The sequence below is a fragment of the Lampetra planeri genome, chromosome 7 (genome assembly GCF_965212315.1).
Source record: "Lampetra planeri chromosome 7, kcLamPlan1.2.h2, whole genome shotgun sequence".
Lineage (NCBI taxonomy): Eukaryota > Metazoa > Chordata > Hyperoartia > Petromyzontiformes > Petromyzontidae > Lampetra > Lampetra planeri.
The window spans coordinates 2,294,959-2,316,132 of NC_136113.1; the positions used below are offsets into that span (position 1 = coordinate 2,294,959).

The 21,174-nt window shown below is 42.4% G+C and overlaps 1 protein-coding gene across 1 annotated transcript; it reads right to left on the reverse strand.

Moving 5' to 3' along the window:
• Nucleotides 1-1,294: 1,294 nt before the first annotated feature.
• SPATA17 (spermatogenesis associated 17) lies at nucleotides 1,295-20,803 on the reverse strand. The gene is made up of 10 exons (XM_078595939.1): nucleotides 20,719-20,803; nucleotides 19,583-19,672; nucleotides 18,671-18,752; nucleotides 13,270-13,320; nucleotides 13,049-13,152; nucleotides 9,912-10,035; nucleotides 6,782-6,970; nucleotides 6,323-6,471; nucleotides 5,424-5,559; nucleotides 1,295-2,142 (listed from the first exon to the last, which is right to left on the reverse strand). The coding sequence occupies exons 1-10, from the start codon at nucleotides 20,772-20,774 to the stop codon at nucleotides 2,065-2,067; spliced, it is 1,059 nt and encodes a 352-aa protein (XP_078452065.1). The 5' UTR covers nucleotides 20,775-20,803; the 3' UTR covers nucleotides 1,295-2,064.
• Nucleotides 20,804-21,174: the final 371 nt, after the last annotated feature.

Genomic DNA, 21,174 nt, shown 5'->3' on the forward strand with positions numbered 1-21,174 from the left:
TTAAAATGAATGTACTATAGAGACTGATTGAGGGTGGCAATCCGTTAAAATCATGCTTTTGATCAATATATTTTACATACATTTTATATAAAAGATAGGAACACATTTCTCGAGCACTGCAATACTTCGTATGAGATGTCGTGACCATGTGTGCAGGTACATATGAACCTTAAGGCGGTACCATAGTACCCCGGCTCTCACATCATGTCCGTGATGCAGTCACTGTTAGTCTGTTGATGGTCGGCGATGAGGCAATCGACTCATCTCGACGAGCACCACGATGCACCACTACAGTGCGTACCGCGAGCGTTCAGGGTTTCGGTGTAATCGTCCTCGCTGCGTTTCAACATCGCGGAGTGGCACTGATTTCGGATTGATTGGTTCCCCAGTTGCGGAGTGAAGTACACCCCTGGAAAAAATAGTGTCCCAGAAATAAAATATTTAATTGCCTCGGCCAGTTTGTATTATTTGGTACCCCGGGGTACCGCCATAAGGATCATTTGGCACTTTCATTTAAACCTGTTTGCAGCTGTAACTCGGCCTACGTTTCCCTTGGCTCCTTCTCGACGCCCTGAGCAGTGCAACAACAGCAGAGAGTTCGTTGTATTCATCTTGTGTAAATGCACGAAACTTTATTTCCTATTTTTATTTTCCCAACTCTAGACACTGGCAAATGGTACTGCGTAGAGATGTTTTAGCGGCGCGTGTCGCGTCGATACCCAGCAGACGGAATGTCGCCACTGGGTGGCAGCAAGCAGTCAGTAAACAGGTCCGACAACACACACACCCTGGGCACAAGCGGGCAGAGCTGCCCAGGCACCAGACCACGGACGCAATCCGCTGAGCGTGTGACCAGGCAGTTAAGGTAAAACCTTGGATTGCGAGCAACTTGGTCTGCGATTGTTTTGCAAGACGAGCAATTTTTTTAAATAAATATTAATTTGATAAACACGAGTAGCACGGAAACGCTTTGTCTGCCGAGCGTCACGTGATCACAACTGATTTTCGAGTGCTTTGGTATACGAGTGCTTTGGATTACAAACACGTTTCCGGAACGAATTATGCTCGCAATCCAAGGTTTTACTGTATTTGTAAACTGTCTATATCTGACTGTGATGTCTGTTGCACATCGGGAATTACAAGTTCTCTACAGGCACACGAGTTAGAGAAAAAAACAGCAGGATTGTTTGTCAGACAGCTGGGAAGCTTCCTGAAACAAGCCCACCATTGATTTCTCTTCAGCAGCGGAAAGTGCTTCGTATGCATGTGACCTGGTTTCAATTAGGAAGTGTCATCGTATGTTTTTGTACTGGCCTACATGCTTGAACCACCCATGTTTTAATTTGCACAAGCACAGTTTGGCTCAATAAATGTCGTTTTTGTTTGTGAGAAATTCGGATCTCAACGCAAAAAGAAATACTAAAATTGGAATGTTTACTGTAAATTAAAATTACATTTTAAGTAATTAAATTCAAACTAACAGACAAAGAAGGTAGGGGGCCACATTTGTTTGAGTTAAATTTAGGCATTGCACATGGCTGTTAATGTTCATACATCAGTATTGCCAGTGTGCTACATACAAACAAGCAAGGGTGAGTGACCATATATCCAATTTTCAATGTATTAGATTAGTAAAATGTGTAAACGTTGAGGTAGCAACATTTTAAGGTCCCATTAGTATTAAACAAGAACAGTTTACAGATTATTTTCAAGTAAAGCTTATTACAGTTTTATCATTATCACCAGCAATGCAACCTTCCTCCCATAGTGGTAATGTCAAAGATACAACAGCAAAGACAAAGCAAGTTGTTTTTTTTACTTATCATCACTTATCCTATGATGCATCTTAATCACTGAAGTGCCTGTGAATGTAATCTCATTTACCTGAAAGGTTCTTCCTGTTTTAATACAAATAGGCTGTTAGAAATATAACATCTTCTTTAATTTAAAAATAGCAATTCCCAAATCACCACACACTTGTTTACGGTGTTTTTTCTTGTTGTTGTATTTTTTCCATTTCATCTGCATTTCTAGTTCTCCAAGGAACAGCTCCATTCGCATGCCTCAAACCTCCTGTCCCTGGGAGTAGGTCTTCCCCAGCTTCTCGAAGATGGGGATTGGTGGAAAGACGGTATGGTACGCCTGTCGAAAAAGAGAAAATACTTTGGAGTCTGGACAAGCAAGGCAACAGCGTCATCTTTCGTAAATCACTTCAGCTTGCACACCGAGTCGCACAAATACATTATTTACAACCCACAGTGCAAATACTGGAATTGTTGGCAGCTGCTATTCTTTAAACTAGTTCTGGGGTTTCTAATATTATCTTTTTTTCCTGATGCCAAATAAGAACACCTGAGGCCCATCCTTTAAGTTTAACCCTCCCTTTGGCATTCTGACGCCTGCTGCTTGCCTTCTGTGCCTCCTCGCACCCCCTCTCTCTCTCTCTCATCCCGTCTCTCTTGCATCCCTTCACGAATCTGGGCTCAGCTGCAAGAACCAACCACCATTTAATTCCCTGCGCTATGGGTCTCTGCCTAAAAGCAGCCTGCGAGGCTAGAGGCTTGCAGCATCCACAAACTTCCATCCACCTCCCATTTCCCACACCTCCGATTATCACGGTTGGCTACGTACGGTGCGACGGAAGTTCAACATATATACATTTCGAAGATAACTTGAATATTTCTGTCTCCCATGGCTATAAATTAAAACAAGAGCATTGTTTTAACAAAATGTAACAACCAAACTTTGCTCACAAACGTACTACAAAGAATAACCATTGTATGAAAAAACTTAATACACATCTATCTGGTGATGCTATTATCTGCTTAAAATAAATATTTTAGTTGTTTAACAACGCATTCAATTTTTTGTCTATTTTTATTACAGATGTGAATATTTAGCTTAGGCATTCATTTTTATAATATATTGTACTACCGTAATAGTTTATACCATATCGTGATGGAAACACTGTATGTGCTGATTTGTTTTCACATTTACAATAGTGTTAACAAAGATTGTATTACAAAATTGGTCCTATATTGCACCGTATATGTACAACTTCATATGCATACACACCCCCAAGTATGTAATGGTATTTATAAACGTATAAGTAAACGTGTGTAAACACACACAAGCATCTACTGGACAGTAAATCAACTATTGTAGCATAAGCACTCTCTGCAGGGCTGGCATTTATGTGACCTTTTACATATCCCATGTAAGCACACATATACAGTACTCAAAGACAAGCCTTTAACAGACTGTTGGGGCAAATGCTATTAGTGAGCACCTATGAAGGCCGGCACGGCACAAGAGGTTGGGGGGGATACCACACAACCTGCTGTGTGTGTCTCCCCAGTGCTGGTGTTTACACACAGAGCACTCGGTTCTCATTTACGGCTGAGTCGACCTTGGGGAGACCCAAGATTGGTTGAAATATTCGCCACTGCCCAACTGCTGCAAGTTGCCATGTCAGTGGTGAGGATTTTAACACTGATTCAGTAGTAGCTCAACACAGGTACGCATGCATTGCAATGAATGAATTACATTTTCACAACACGTGTTCTTAAAATCAAATAATGTACTGTGTCTATAACATATTCCTTTACTCGTGTTTTTAATATTCCAACGATAAAATTAAGCGTCCAAGAACAATCACTTGGTGTTCGAATAGCCATTTTTGGGAAACATGAATTATAGCATAAATGCATTATTAGTATCCAGACATTCAATCACGAAGTTATATATGCTACATATAACAAAGGCCAATTTCCCTGAAATGTATTGAATAAAAATTTGTAAAGAGTCTTTAAATTTGAAACTGTTCAAAGTTAATATTTATTTGTAATGGTTTTGTTTTCTCCATTTTCGATTATTATGTCAAAGCATTTAAAAAATATATTGTGCACATTCCGCAAAGGGCATCATGTGAAAATGATCGACAACTTCATAGTCGTTTGGAGATTTTACTCCAGAAATTTACATAAGTTACTTCAAATTATTGCAGCGGTTGATCAAGTAATTGCAACAAAACTACGAATAACTAATTATTCGTTGGAAATAAAATGTTATATCTTCGGCGCGGGCGTACATCTGCGGAGCTGTGCGTTGTGCCGGAGAGGCTGAGTGCGTTGCTGGAGGTGCGCCGTGCTTAGAGGTGTTAATCAGTGGGGCCACACACTGCTGCGGAGGCCACAGCCCGAGCGTTAATGATGGATGCCGCGAGTGAAACAGTGACCGTGAACTCTGTTCTGCTGCCCACAGCACCGGCAGGTAATTTTAGCTCCATAGGCGACCATGGGCCTGGTCTCCACGGCAACCCGGGCCCTCCCGGCCTTCTATCTCTAATAGTTCTGCTTGATTCCTGCCCCAGAGGAAGATTTCCTGGCTAAACAGTATATATCATCAGTGACTGGTAATTATACTCCTAGACACATGCAGATGTTGGGATCAGAGGCTGCGTGAGAATCAGACGGAGCACCAGATTTCGTAATGATGTTATTTGCATGTTCTACAATACTAATTTGTGAACTAATTGGCACTATTTATGGGTTGCTCACAATAAGTTTGTATTCAGTATCCAATAATGGTTTACAAATGAAACACTAGATAATTTGCACACAAGTAAAATCGCAATACAGGAGTGTATTAGTCGATGTAAAAGTTAGAATCTCTGCTTGTTTTCTAAACCAATACAATGGTTTTCTGAGCAAAGACGTTTAGCATATATATATTTCGTTTAGTTAACAGATACAACTGTGAAACTACTGATGTTGAATAATATGGCTTTGGAACGGATACTTTAATTTAAAAGACTAAATGGTTAAAATAATAGCATCAACCTATCCTCCAATCACTCTGACATTGCCAATGAGTTATAAGAGAGGTATGAGGGTCTGGCCTACCCACCCAGTAAATGCTGACTGGTAGGCACAAAGCACCCAGGGCACTGTCCTCATTGTAAAACCACTAGAAATTATATGTGCACCCAAGTATTAATTGCAATAATCTTAATCATTATTAAAAGGTAGCTTTTTAATCACTGTCTGGACACTGCTGACAGCGTCCTCAATCACGCTTTGTGGTCCTCAGGAAAGGGCAGATATAGTTACTGAACCTTCCAAACTATGACTTGCTCTTAATTCCTAATTCTTTTGTAACCTACAGATAACCTTCCACATGCAGGATTCTTGTTAAATGGTTTGCTGGTCAGCATTTTATACCGTATGAAAAAACGTGTGATCCATAAGAAAATGTGTTTTAAAATGACATCTGACAACTGCTATAGAAATTGCAATTTTTACATTGACACTTGAAAAGAAAACGATACAAAATGTGATGCAAGTCGGATTGAGGACAGTTGTTTGACCACAAATACAAGCTATGCATATTTAGTGTGTATCAGCACGTGACACAAGGCTTACTTTATTGGAGATGACCTTGTTAGGCTGCTCATCCCGGAAATGCTTGCTACCATAGGGGATGTGGCCGTAGTCCGAGGACGTGTGGAGAAGTGGCTCGTACTTTCTGTTCTTGTGAGCACTGACGGCGGGCAGGAATCTGGGAGAATAATGAAGAATGTTATTACCGGATTCAAAAGTCATGTTATTTTATACAGCACCATTTTATTTTGGAACACAGCTACTGATGGCTTGTTTTGTTGGTGCACGGGCTACCAATTCAGCTGCAGAGCCTGCAAACGTCCTTGCCAATGGAGGTCACGAGTGCTTAGTGGTAACCACTGCCTCAAGCACATCAGATAGCTCGAGAGCTGTGTTTATCGGCCACAGCCATTCACTGGTCATTTCATATTGCTTCAAAATGATTTTCATCATAAAAAAATTTATCGCGGCAGTGCTGTTTTTTTCCACAATAATGACTAAATTTAGTTTTTCAATTTTTTATGACAAAATGTACTCATTTTTGTAAACGGGGTAACAATAACAATAATCAAAATGGCATTATGAACGTTGTTAGTGGAACACTAAAAAACGTGTACAGGATGAAATATACAGCATGCATCATCATCATCCTCGTCATCAACAACACTTGTGAAACCACCCCAGCCTCATGGGGCCACTTGCACGATCCATCATTTGTGTGGGAATCACTGCCTCCCTGCTGTCTGTTGTCACTGCGTTCAGAATGTGTGCACGCATGGGATGTTGGGACTAGGAGCCTGTAAGTTCATTCTGCGTGGCTGGGAAGGCCTTTAATACAGTCGAAACCAACTAGAGAACAATGCTACACCAGTAGCTGGGATACAGCAAAGTGAAGTCAAGCGTGCTAGGGAGCAGAGAGGAAGTGTGAGGGTTGAGCATACTGGGTGTCGGTGGCATGCTTCCTCCACTCTTCCCTGCGGAGGACTTTGGGGGCCTCTTCCAGGCACACAAAGGGTGTCGCCACACGCACCGATGGCTCTAGCGGCTTTTGCCGCTGCCTCCAAACCTCCGCAGGATCTTTAAACGGTCCCTGTACACAAGTGTTTTACCCCACACTTAAAATACTGAGCAGTTTGGTCACACTTATGTTTAAAAAGCATTTTTTTACTCAATAAAAAACTTTATATTATCCATTATACAGTTTTTATTATTAAAGGCATATTAAAATTTATTTGACTCTTTGCATCAGGAGCTGAAAAAGTCTGGAACAAGAAAAGCAACACAATTGTGGCACATAACTGAGGGTATATTCTGCATGACAAATGAAAACATCTGGAATGGTAGCTGGCATGGCGTAACGGCGATCGAAAATTCTTGCTGGCAGGGATTTCAGGCCACACCTGTGGTTTTGGAGCACAGATGGGCGGCAGCGTCCGTGGCGGATGCGGGGTTAGTGTCGATTTTTCCATCCCAGCGCTCTCTTCCATCATAGCCAAGGGCTTCCTGTGGCTCAGTGGCCTCGCCTGCAACAGCCGGTACTCCATCTCCATGGGGCACGGTAGGAACGGCGAGTTATAGATCCCAGCAATCTGTAGGGAAACGTGTTTTCCCAATAATTCATAATCCACGTACAATGGCAAAGGTTGAAAATCAGATGTAAATGCGGTTGGGCTGCAATGTGTTAACAATAACACACAAGCAACAATGGCCAGGACACATTAAATTCATTATTAAATAATAGTTTTGAGTTCCATATGTATTGTCAGCTATTTAACTAAACTGTGTTTCATATTTACTTTATTATGGGTGGCTTGAAATTAATTTGTACAATGAAATTACGAACAACCCTTTCCTTCACTTTATAATATTCAGATACCATTTCATTTCTAACATATGTGTGAAAAAACATAAAAACTGATCCAACACATTATTATCATTTTCTCCAATTACAGCCAACGAATACAACAAGAGCACAAGTAGCATGACAGCAATAAGAGGTCAGCAAATTCAAAATGAAAACAGACAAATAGAGCACCGTGGGACATATTTTATGCAAAATTAATAGACGTGGAAAAAGACAAGAGGCATTTTAGTTGTGGGAATGCTGCACCACAGTGTGACAGCTTTTAGCTATCTGCCTGTCAGCCTCCTTTTATTTTTCTCGCAACTGTCATGTACAGGAAGTTCAAGCAAAGCGGCCCACTCAGGATGCCGCTGCTCCCAGTGATTTGTAAAAGCGAGTGGCGACCCCGAAATATTGAGATGTAATCTCCAGAGGGCCTCGGCCACTAATGGCTTCCGGTATGCTCCTCCGACTCCACCTCTGCAGCGGTGGCAGCAGCAGGCGACACGCTCCTGGATAAAGGTAAATGAGCTGTAAAAATTTTGATCGAAGCAGCGGAAATGAGTGATGCTTGGGGAGCACATGTGTGTGGAGTGGAGCAGAGCGGAGGCCGGGCCACCACGCGCGCTGGGCCTGCCCCCCAGCAAACAGCTGTGCTCCAGTTGTTTCTTCTGATATGCGGGTACAGGCCAGCCAGCCCATCTGCCAGCGGTCAGTCGCTAACCCCAGGCTCTCCACAATGCCACTGCGCCTTCTTCAAGTTCCTATGACGAACTCGCTTGGGCTGGGCTGTCCCAAGCCATCTAGCTCCACTCAATGTTCATTCCCTTTAGCAATATTTTGCTTCTGCAAACATTACAGACACTACTCCATGTCGTTTTAACTTTAAAACACATTATTATCATTATTAATAGTTGTTATCCGCTGGATTATTTTAAAAATGGCAAGTGTACATTAGGCATATGTTTGCGTAGTAAAAGAAAAACATGCAATAATCAAAAGTTATATGAGTATAGAAATATCTACTCAAAAAGGTAATCTAATATAATTTCCCACGATAAAAATCAGTCAAAATTTAATACAAAACAACAAATTCTGAATGAGTAAAAGGCACTCACTTTTGCAACTTTAATTATGAAAGTGATTTATGTGCAATAACACTGGGAAGAACTTATTTGTCATAAAATACCGTAATTATGTTTTTATCTGATACAGCAGGCTAATTGAAAGTAAGGTGTGATGGTAGATACTGCGGGCTCATTACAGCCGGAAGAAACACAATCTAATAAAAATTGAATTTATCAATAATAATGTAAATGTACTCTGAACTAGAGAGATATGCCAGTTAATTAAATGCGCTGGCTGTTCATTTTGTGAAGAGTTGCTGCATTACTGTAATACACACGAGATATTTTGGCAGGCTTCCACTTCATAAAGCAAACTAAACCCAGCAACAATGTAATTACCATCTTGGATGTCCACATGAAATAACACATAGAACAATATTTTATTTTACAAATTACTGAAGACATTTAACCCTTCAGAGCTTAGCTTCGCGAAGGCTATGAGCCTTTGAACTAAGATGTGTCTATTAGTGTTTTGCAGAATGGTATGCGGCACATATTTTTTTTAACGAAAAACTGGATCTCTAATTGTCAATATCTTAATAATCCTTGAGAACATTTGAAAGCATATAATGATTTACTTCTCCAGCTATTTGATAACGTGTCACTATTCTAGGTAATGGTTTGATTCATCATCATCATCATCACGATCCATGAGCAGATAGCCTATAGGTGTCCACTTCACATTTCGTCATTTGTTTCCACTTTCCTCTGTCTTGTGCCAATATGCTCAAGTAGTGCAAATCTTTCTGGCACCAATCTTTGATTCAACAATGCAATATTATATTGTCTCATTTGTCCTGTGTCACATGTCATTTTTGTATAATTTGTTGCATTAGACTAAAGGCATATTAGCACATAGTTTGCAAAGTGTGTGTGTATACAGTAAATTCTATATTTTTACATGCACAATTTGATGCACATATCTTAAGCATAATAATCTATTTCATTTGATTAATCATCAAATGCCTAGAAATTATGCAATCTCCAGCAGTTGATTGGCAATATAGCTGTACGTCACGTCAGTTCTACCATTTAAATATGTACTGTACTCAAACTGTATATATGAAGAATTGTTGCTATTCATGTTTTCAACGTGTACGCTTTAATATGCTCAGGCTATAAATAACGAAAAAAAGGTTAATTCCTTAGGTTTTCCAAGATGGGAGTAAAATGGTGCCAATCACATGGAATTTGCTTATTTGAAGGGTACGTGGAAGGAGGTGTCTGATGTCACCTGATGGATGTCAAGCATTGCGATTTTACTTACCTGATGAAAGGTAGGCTGGAAATAGGTGGGGGGTTTTTTCATTACTTTATGGGTTTCATTTATGTATTGCATTGACTCCCCCTCCACGAGTGCTAAGCAGGTGATCTGCTTGCCTTGCATGATAGATGCTAAGCAGATGGTTTTTCTTCCTTACTCAAGTGCTAAGCAGGTACTGGAGTGTATTTTCATTAAGTAAGTGCTAACCAGCTGAAGTGCTTTCTCTGCTTGAGTGATGAGCAGGTGGTGTGTGTTCTGTACCTGGTGGTGCTGAGCAGGTGGCGTGTGTTCTATACCTGGTGGGTGCTGAGCAAGTAGTGCGTCTTCCGTGCTTGGTAGTCGCTCTGCTGCTCAGCCGTTTGCAGGGCAAGGAATTGCCGATCCTGTGACTGGACGGCTGCGTATTCATCCAGCTCATTCCTGCATTAAACATTTTGGACGCATTCTTTTGAGGTAAAAACTCTGTTGCTTCGACATTGGTGTGTGTCACCATCACACATTACATTGCTGCTTTACAAGCATAACGTCATGCATAGTTGGTCTAAATAAAAATGTTATGATGTTTATCTAGGGTACTACTTTCCAGATATTTTTCATTCAGCTGTTTATTCATTGCTATTTCTGACACGATGACAAGTTTCAGAAGTATAGCTGATGGCATTGTTGTTGTTGTCTCATAAACGAAGCTATTGCAGATGAGCCACTCGTCAATGTTTTCGATAATTTGGTTGTATGAATATGACCAATTGAAAATTATTCCCATTTATCAGCGAGGCACTGGTTAGCTTTGAAAAAGGAATCCACTACATTTCATTAATCTATATTCGTGGGTCTTTCAGTAAAGTCACGTAGATAGGTTCAAAGTAAATAACAAAAAAGAACAAAAAACTACGACGTTTCGTTCGCAATACAAGCGGTCGTCTTCAGAAAGTCTTCAGAAAGACGACCGCTTGTGGAAGACGACCGCTTGCGTTTTTTGTTATTTTTTGTTATTTTCTTTGAACCTATCTACGTGACTTTACCAAAAGACCCAAGAATATGAATTCCTGCAGTCACAAAAGCTTTAAGTCGAGATTTATATAATCTATGTTATGTTCACCTTTATTTATGTAGAAATTGATAAAGGTGTTATTTATTCACTCAATAACATGTAAAGGTGTTGCAGTGATTAGTACACGGCACTGTGAACTTGGCGACCTGAGTTTGTTTCCAGCTATGGCTACTATCAGTGGTATGGGATATCTTAGCTGGTCTAGGCCCCCACCTCACCAATCCACACTGATCAGTATGTCTAAGTACACTGTCAAACAATCCCCACGACCAATATGGTGTGCACTGTTTAGACATAACTATTCTTTTTTTTGTACTGTAGGACACATACACAAATAGCTACTTAAATGGATTGAAACAACCATATAGGGTATTTTGTTGTCAGTGAGACACCATAAACAGTTCGAAATGGGCAATACAGTCGCAATAGGCAATTTAAATGCATCACTGTCACCTAATACACCGTTGTGCAATTAAAAAACATCAATTGTAGTTTATAACTATTTTCACTTAATGTTGATAAACACTCTATGAACATTTAAAAAAAAATTCCCATGATTTATAGAAAAAAAACCCGTCACAATAACATGTTACAGTGCAGTATTATCCGTTGTCATTGTTTTTAAAAAGGATATTTTTTCCCAAGATTAATTTCCATTTGAAATTTCACAAAAATAGTCTGACGGTTTTATGAACATTATTCCTACAAATGACTTTAACTGTGAGGGCTTTCATAAATATTTTGATAAAACAACACATATATATTTCCCCACCACTGGGAGCTCCTTTGCCACAGAAGTCATTTAATAAAAAGTGTGAATGGAGTTAAAGCACTACACAATGTCAGTGGTTTGACAACCCAGCTAAATCAAAGCAGTAACTTATTTGTCCCCATCAATCACCTGCCACGAGATACAGAACATCCAATAAATTGCCATGGCCCTTGGGTGCAATCCCCAGGGATTGGACGAGAAGTGGTGACTTGCCCTCCCTTGCTTAAAACCACCGATACTTTCTTAAACTATCCTCATTTTATAATGAATACAAAATAGATGTAGACCCTGTGGAAGTAGCACCGGTGCCCTTTATTTACATGTCAAGGCCTCTGAATGGGTTGCATATTTAAGTCCTTGTCTGAACACAGACCCCCATTATAGCGTGGTCACTCGAATATTCCCTTGGTATCTTGCCCAAGACTCCTTACCACTCTTGGTATATTCACCAACTGGTATACATATAATTTCAGATAACAAAACGCCCTCGACAGAAATTGGAATGGGCAGAGAAACTGAAGGATAATTTGTCACGTATTCCCGCATGATTTCCCCACGGCAGAGCTTATTATCAAGTTTTTAATGTCCAGTAGGTGTACGATCTACACAGCCTTTTTAGTTCCACAGTGATGTCTGAATGTTTCCAAAGAGAACACATCTCTACTGTTGAAACTCAAATACCTGTGCATATATAATATTGTAAATGATAATTCCCTGTATATAATATGTGCTATCACATTTACAGATATATTTCCGGATTACATTTTCATCTTTCAAATGTAAACAGTAAAATCCCTATTTCCAATTGGTTGATATTTAAGTTAAGTATCATGAATTTAAAACGGAGTATATTTAAAGCAAATTATAATGCAAGTCTATGTATATGTAAATTCTGACAAAGTATGAGGGGTTGTATGATGATAAAAAAAAAAGCATCCCATTGAGCAAGCTCTATTTGGGAGAATGTGGAACTGATGAATGATGTTCTGCCACTCGGTCCAGGGAAATGTGTTCCACAATCGCAGGCCAGAGTGGTAACACGAATCCACCCAGATAGCCATCGGAGAAGGTAGGTGAAAAATGATTGGCTCCAACCGCTGCAAAATGGGCAATTACTGCGGTGGGCACAATAAAACACAGGCAGACACAATAAATTGCGTCAGAGCTGTTTAGCAATCAGGCCAGCACATTTCGCTTATCTGCAAATCGATCGGTGAAGAGAATAGTCGCGGTATTTTCAATTTGCCATGTTGTTGGGACAAAGATAACAAATGGGAGGTTTCAGAATCTCAGAATAAATGAGCTTTTTATTAATATCATGACTCAGCCCAAAGAAAATTGAGTTTCTAATCACACACTGCATAGTTGAGATAGCAAAATATATCTGCCGCTTTTACAGCAGGACTAAAAATTGTGGCAGTTTTGGCCCGGTGCTTCATCCAAAGGGGGAATCCATTTAGTGTGGTTACAGTCACCTGGGCATCCTACACTTTTGAAAACCAGCCCCCTCAAAACCCTGCCCTGCAGCAGGCCACTTTATAATCTGATACTATGTTATTACATGACAATGCAGGTGTGTTCTACAACAGATAAATAAGTGATTCACCCACCTGATGATCTCATGCTTTATAGCAAGCCCATCAAGATAGTTCCTCAGCGCATAGTAATTGTGCACATATTTCCGAACGTAGTAGCCACGCCATATTTTCTGGATCTGTCAAAACAAGTATAGCATTTAGTTCTTTTAGCATATATATAACAATTTCAAGTGGTGCATGCAAGTACAACATACGTAAAAGTCAATTGGAAACAATTGTTACTGCAGCCTTACCTTTACAGCCATCGCATTAAAAAAAGCCAACTTCATCTTGAGAACAGCTTCCTGCAAGAATAATTCCAGTAAAAGTAGTTCTCAAAAACTCTCATTGACCGTGATTACTCATGAAATTATTTTACAGAAAGACTGAGGTGAACACTCTTCTTCTAAATGTATCAAATAATGAGGTGATACTACACTGCCAATAATGAACAAGTGCCAATGACAAAAAATGTAAACACATTTGTCAATATTGAGATAAAAGGAGAAAAAATATGAATACGTGACATTTTAGGGAATGGCCGTACATCATAGCTCAACCTTTAAATGGTATATTACTAACAACTGACATGCTACACTTATTTTTGCTAGTCATATTGATGACGCATACATTTATAATATTCATATATACTGGAAAGACTAAACCCAGCAGGAAGTCGTATATTTTCACTACTAAATGTAACCAGTATGGTTGTTACTAGTAAATGGTGCATATATTCGCACTGCAATATAATTAGTCGTTGTTAAACTTTGAGGATGTTGATGGGTCATGGTTGTCTTAGGTTGAATGGGTGGTAGGTTAGGCCACGGCCTTCATCAACCTCTCAGAAGTCAGGCACGTGATTCAATTCCAGAGTCACGTGACCACTGGACGAGGTATGAGATGTATTCCCGAAGGAGTTTGAAGAGAGAGAGATCTGTATCGAGGGGCCAATTGTGACGTCGGCGCGTTGATATTACAGGTCCGTTGGCGTGCCTGTGTACGGTGCGCCGGACAAATAGATGCCATTTTGGACCCTCATCAACCTCTCAGAAAGTCCTTGGGTGCACGTGGACGGTGTTGGGAGTGAGAGCGAGTCGTGTCACAGTTGACAGGGAACCAGGGAAAGCAACGTAGAGTGCTACCAAAACTTTTATTTCATAATTTATTGATGACCGCCCTATGTTCTCGATAACGATCGCAGCCAGGATGGATCGAGGCAGTGGGCAGGGGTCACATAAAGCATACAAAAATATTTTACTTTAATAATTACGTATGCCTGTATGTATTGTACTTGCTATTATGGGTGACATCCAAGGGAGGCTTCTGTTTTAACAACGTTTGTCTGCATCCACACTTGTTCAGAAAAAGGATTACAAACATATTGGCAACGAAATTGGACCCTTTTGCCAGTATCAAAGTATGAAAAAATAAGAATAGAATTACCCTTTCTGGCAATAAAACAGGTGTTAAGATGTTCAAACGCCAAATAGAAACCTAGATGGTTTTTTCAGTGAAGCCACATAGATAGAAAAAAATAATAAAAATAAAATAATAAATATTAAAATAAAGTGAATTAAAAAAATATCACGTTTCGATCGCAACACAAGCGGTCGTCATCAGGAACAGGGAGGTTAGCCTCTGAGGGCAAGCTGTTTATAAAGGTCTAGCAGCTAATGTTAATGTAGGAGAGGTCTCTGACACCGGCAGTAGGTCTACACCAATCAAAGCATTGCACCTCGCTCCACACACTCACACTACTGACGGTGGAGGTGGACAAGAAAACAAAAATCAAGTCATGACCCAAAGTGGTTGATGATTGCTGAGTTTAAAACTGTCGTCTCGGGTGAAATTGTGTCTGTATCTGTAAAAATGGAAGGCTTCGTGAACGCCAGTCGGCTTGCAAAGTACCATCGTTCTAGAGAAATTAATTTCACGTGAGCCAGCTGCATTAAAGTAAGGATCAGCCACGGCAGAAGTATTGGTCCTGCCGTGTTTCAGATCTGCCTTATGTTCACGAACACGGTCCGAGACATGTCGTTTGGTTTCCCCAATGTAACTGCTGCCGCAGATACAGCTTAGTTTGTAGACGCCGGGATATTCAATGTCAGGAATCTTGGCCTTCACAGATGGGATCAGGTCACGAATTTTATGCACTGTGTTAAATCGGACCTGGATCTTGTTGGACCAAATATTCAATCAGGCACAGGAACTTTGTTGAACAGAGAAAATCGCTATTTCCACAACTTGATAAAGATTCCGATGACTTAATTTTTCAGCAAGAGAGAATTGATCCGTACTGAACTAGATCGTGTAGACAAGACACTCTTGAAATCACACTTAACATTGATGGGAAAAATATCTACATCTGATTGGGAACATGTAGATAACATGACTGCTTCATCAGCCGCTATAATGTCAGATAAATGTAAAGATAACCTGATTTCCAAGTTCAACCTCCTTTCCAAGAAGAAACCAGATCCACACATTAAAAAGTTAGACGTTGACAAGGTTATTATTAATCTGAGTAATAGCCCTATTTTCGATGGTCTAAAGTCGGTTTTAGCTAAAGGGTTAGACTTTGCAGTCACCCCCAAACATACCAATGGATGACATCATTGCCCAGGTCAATGTACCTCTTAAGGATTTGGGACACATCGCTGCAGACATGACAAGATCTGAAATCGCTGCAACCCTCAAAAGCGCTAAGATACCAGTCAGCAACATCAGTAAGGAGGAGTGCTTTGAGTTATTTAAATTAAAAAAGAGGGAAGATATCGTCATCCTCTCAGCTGACAAGGGCAATGCCGCGGTCATCATGGACAAAAACGTGTACAATAACAAAATTCAGGACCTACTTAATGATGGCAGCTACACAAACATTTTAAGAGATCCCACCAACTGCCTCATTACAAAAACGAACAGTACCATCACTGATTCAGCTTCATTAATTGAACAGACTAAACGGTTTTCCTTAAAACCTTCTGCTGCTAGACCACCCAGACTATTTGGCTTACCAAAAATCTATAAAGAAGATATACCCCTTCGTCCCATCGTCTCCACCATTGGCTCACTCACCTACAAAATAGAAACCTTTTTCAAGGAATGATGTCTGCATTAACCACACAAACTTGTGGTAAACATGCAAACAAACATGCTCTGTATTCTTTGGGTCAGAGAAATCTTGACAATATAAGCTCTGGGGGTGGCCATTGTATTGTGAGAGATTAGCATGTCAATGTAAGGACGTAGGGTGGATGCCTGGATGGCATCTGTCTCAAATTTCTCGCCAATGTGTTCATGGAGAAATTTGAGACAGATGCCATCCAGGCATCCACCCTACGTCCTTCCTTGTGGAAGAGATATGTAGATGATACTTTGTCATCTGGCTCTGGACCAATTCTTCAACCACATCAATTCCATGGACCCAGGCATCAAATTCACCATGCAGGTGGAAAAGGATGGCAAGTTACCATTCTTGGATGTTTTAATCGAAAATAGACCTGATGGCTCAATGGGACACTCTGTCTCCAGGAAAGCCCCCCATACGGATGCCTGCCTAAAACCTGACTCCAACCACCATCCATCCCAGAATAATTCCTTCATCAAAAATCTATACCAAAGAGCTAGTTTTATTTCCAACCATCACCACCTAGCCAGTGAACTGGAGCACGTACACCAAGCCCTCAAGAAGAATGGATATTCATACTACATAATCCGTAAAGCTATCGCCCCAACCGTTGGGAAAGAACCATCTGAGGACCCAATCAAACCCATCACCTTGCTATACATATCAGGGGTCACCAAAAAGATTTCCAAATTCATGAGCAAACACAAGATCCAGGTACGATTCAACACAGTTCATACAATTCGTGATTTGATCCCATCTGTGAAGGATGTGATCCCTGACATGCAACACCCTGGTGTCTACAAACTAAGCTGTGTCTTTTCGATTTAAAGCTTTCGTGACTGCAGGGATTCATCTTCTTGGTTCTTTCGGTAAAGTCACGTAGAAGGGAAGTAATAAAAGAATAAAAATAGACTCTGTCGCCTCGACGGACCTGGTTTTCACCTGAGGACGGCTGCTTGCATTGTGGCCGAAACGTCGTGAGAATTATTTTATTGTGTTTTATTTTTATTCTTTTATTACTTCCCTTCTACGTGACTTTACCGAAAGAACCAAGAAGATAAGCTGTGTCTGCAGCAACAGTTTCATTGGGGAAACTAAGCGACATGTCTCGGACCGGGTTTATGAACATAAGGCAGATCTGAAACACGGTCGGACCAATACATCAGCCATGGCTGATCATTATTTTAATGCACACACGAAATAGATTTTGCCAAGATGAAGGTACTCTGCAAACCCACTGGCTATCAGCAAAGATTCGTTCATGAAGCCATCCAGATATATAAACACAGACCTACCTATGTTAGCAGTTATTTTCGACTCTGAGTTACATTCACGAACACAGCCACTGTTAGCTGTGTTAGTAATCTTTGCCATCTTTTTCCACCTCCATGTGGCGATGGCTCTTTCTGAGCTCTCTCCGAGCTTATATTTACTAGCAAATTTCTTACATTACAATGGCCACCCCCACAGCTTCGTTTGTCAAGATTTCTCCGATCTTACATTTAGATGCAAATTTAATCTCTAGCCCTGCCCACTGACCGTTGGGCTACATCCATCTCAAACCTTTATAACTCCCTGCCTTAGCATTATTTTTTATTATTTTTCTATCTAAGTGGCTTTACCGAAAGACCCAAAGAATAGGAATTCCTGCAGTCACGAAAGCTTTAAGTCAAAACATGCTCTGATAATATATGCATTGTTTTTTAACCTGATTGGCCTACACCTTATTTAGGGCCTAATCTCACCAGTGTCAGACCAGTGAACGCCAAAAGGCGAGCTGCAAAAGGTTTCTATTTAGTGTTTGAACATCTTAACACCTGTTTTATTGCCAGAAAAGATCTGTCCAAAGACAGCTGGACAGTATTTTTCTTTTTCTGCTGTTAAATCTCCTTGTAGCAGTGAATGCCAATGAACACCAGTTAATATTCGTGGTAGTGGTTATCGTTTCATCGGCTTCTTCCTGAGCATGTTTTGTTTCAAATGCATAAGATCCTCATTAAACGGGTCCTCACCATGGGACTCAAAGAACTCCACCACCTCAGACTCATGATGGGGATTGCCCACCACAGTGGTACGCGCTACGAAGCGCGCACAGTATGATGTTACATCGCTAAATAGTCCGTTTTCACCGCGTGCATTTCTAGTAAAAAAATTGTGCGAAACATGTTTGTGCAATTTTTTTAATTGAACGCATATGCGAAACGTTATACTTGGAAAGACGTTTTGTGCGGAATTAATCAGCAACATATATGTGAAACAACGCATAATGCAAAAACTTATAGCGGGGGATTGCTGTTGACTGTACACTCTATCTCAAAGTACATCATATGACTTTTCTCAGACTTACATGAAAGCAGCTGGATAGTTCTACAGTACTAAAATGTGTTTTTTTTATACATTACAGACGTGACTTTGCTTGATATTTGTAAGTGGAAATGATGCCACATGATCATGGCTTTTGCCACTGAATACCTGAAACCTCTTATAGGGTTAATGAAGACCTTGTGCTCTGGGTGAACGTGTACCTTAACGATGGCCCGAAACACCTTCCGGTCCGCGTACCCTCTCCAATGCCTCTGGATAACTGTTGCATTTTCACGTAAGTAGCTGCACAACTCAAAGCAAATTATAAGCAAAAACAACGTTGGGTTAAAACACATTGTCTTCATTATGGATATTACACTGACCAAAGAGTGATAATAATGCAATTCCAGATACAGTATGGTTTCACCTATACTCAGAAAATAATAAATGACTGCAGATGGTGGTATAAGGCTATGTGAGAGTACAGAAAAGGAGACATAGTGGTGCTATGGCGCTGTGTCAAGTTGGGAGTGGTAGTGACATGGAGATAGCTGTATGAGGTGATATGAAGTTGAATGAAGGTAGGCAGTTGATGATGACATGACGATGGCCCAAGTAAAGAGCTAGCGCCAGACGATCGTCTGGAATTGTTAAGATGTGATGGCCTGGAGCCCTGTTGAGTTATGGAACTCACTGGAAGTACGAGTTAATGGCATGGAGCTAATTGTAGATGATAGCACAACGCCGGTGGTGGTGGTTGGTATGTGTGTGACGGGGCGAGTGGCATGTGTGTGTCACGCTGGTGGTGGCTGTATTTGTCTTTAAGGCGGATGTGGTGGTGGCCATCCACCCTCTCGTGTGTCGTGCCGGCCTTCGTAGGTGACCTCTAACAACAGACTATATGTGCGTCACGATGTTTATTGTTATGTGTGTGTGTCACAGCGCTGACTGTAACTGGCGGTATTCATGTTTGTCATGACGGTGGTAGTGTCAGTCAACCCGTGGCACCTGGGTCTGTCCCGTGACCCTCCTGCCAGCGGGCGATCGACACTTCACGTGGCCTTAAAGTGCACCTAGCCTGGCACAAGCGCTGTGGGGAACGGCGGTTGTTGTTGTTGTATGTCACGACTCACCGCAGGTAGGCCCGCACCCTGCACCCTCGGAGATGGGCTTGGAGCCTCACGGCCGCCCTGTGCTCCAGGTCGCGCTGCTCCTCTGCCACCCTGCAGAGATAGTTTCAGTTTTCAGTTTCATTTATTTGGTATAGCCCTGTGAGCCATTCGGCTCTTGAATCAAGAAAACATCTTAAAGTGACTATGTGACTATGTGCAAACAGAAAATCCAAGAAAAGACAGCAAAACATTGCAGAAAAAGCACCGTACACCAACGCTGTGTGCAAACATCCCAGTGGGATGCAAGTCAAACAACAACCACAACCACAAGACAACTTAAATTAAGGCCATCAGTCTAACTCCGTACTACAACAAACAAACATGGCCAAACCAAAAAACTTTTCGAAATCACCAAAATAAAGCCATAAAAGCAATGTAACAGCGATCATAGGAACCGTGACCGAATTTTCACAATAAATGACAGAAACAGCCCCGCACATCGGCACGGCCACCACCCCCCCCCCCCCCACAGTCCCGACAGGGTCAAGTGGTGGTGGAGGTGGTGGTACTACTACCAGCAGGGTCAAGTGGTGGTGGAGGTGGTGGTACTACTACCGGCAGGGCCAAGTGGAGGTGGTACTACTACCGCAAGCCAGGTGACGGTGAGCCGTGCGGCCGCGAACCCGTCCACCCGCATCGTGACTCCTCACAACGGCGAGGGAATGTTGACAGCGAGCGGCCACGAACCGGCGCGCACGCGTGTGGTGAGGGAGCGGGAGGCCACGAACCGGCGGGCACGCGTGTGGTGAGGGAGCGGGAGGCCACGTACCGGCGCGCACGCGTGTGGTGAGGGAGCGGGAGGCCACGAACCGGCGGGCACGCGTGTGGTGAGGGAGCGGGAGGCCACGTACCGGCGCGCACGCGTGTGGTGAGGGAGCGGGAGGCCACAAACCGGCGCGCACGCGTGTGGTGAGGGAGCGGGAGGCCACGTACCGGCGGGCACGCGTGTGGTGAGGGAGCGGGAGGCCACGAACCGGCGGGCACGCGTGTGGTGAGGGAGCGGGAGGCCACGAACCGGCGCGCACGCGTGTGGTGAGGGAGCGGGAGGCCACGTACCGGCGCGCACGCGTGTGGTGAGGGAGCGGGAGGCCACGTACCGGTGCCGGCTGTGGAGGGCCACCAGGGTCGCTTCCATCGCGCCCGGCGCCGCCATGGCCGCGTCGTTGTGTGTGGACGCGCGGGGTCTCCATGGCGACCGCGGGCGTTGACGTCATCGTCGTCGTCGCGCGGCGGCGGCGTCGCCCGCACGTGCGGTTCGTTGCCGTGGCGACGGAGGGGGGGGGGGCACAACACCGGGGGGTGGGGGGTAGGGGTGGGGGGTCAGGGAGGGGTACCGGCGGTGTCATCAAGATCGGCCTCTGTGGAGGAGGAGGGTCGTGAAGGACGCTGCTGCTGCTGCTACTGGGCAGTGCCAGGCTCGGTGCACCCTGAGGCTACTGGGCAGTTGGAAGCAGTCGCCCTCCAGCAACAACGGAGGGAAAGAGGAGCGACGCTCACAACAGCGAGCGGAGCGCCGGGCGGATAAAATAGAGCGAGTTGGCACAGCAGGGGGC

Excerpts from the sequence above, each read along its gene's own strand:
- SPATA17 (XM_078595939.1), bottom strand. The coding sequence starts at position 20,774 with ATGGCGGCGCCGGGCGCGATGGAAGCGACCCTGGTGGCCCTCCACAGC. Across the intron at positions 13,321-18,670 it reads TGTTTCGGGCCATCGTTAAG|GAAGCTGTTCTCAAGATGAA; the intron begins GTACACGTTCAC and ends TTATTCTTGCAG. Across the intron at positions 6,971-9,911 it reads ACTTGCTCAGCACCCACCAG|ATTGCTGGGATCTATAACTC; the intron begins GTATAGAACACA and ends GTTTCCCTACAG.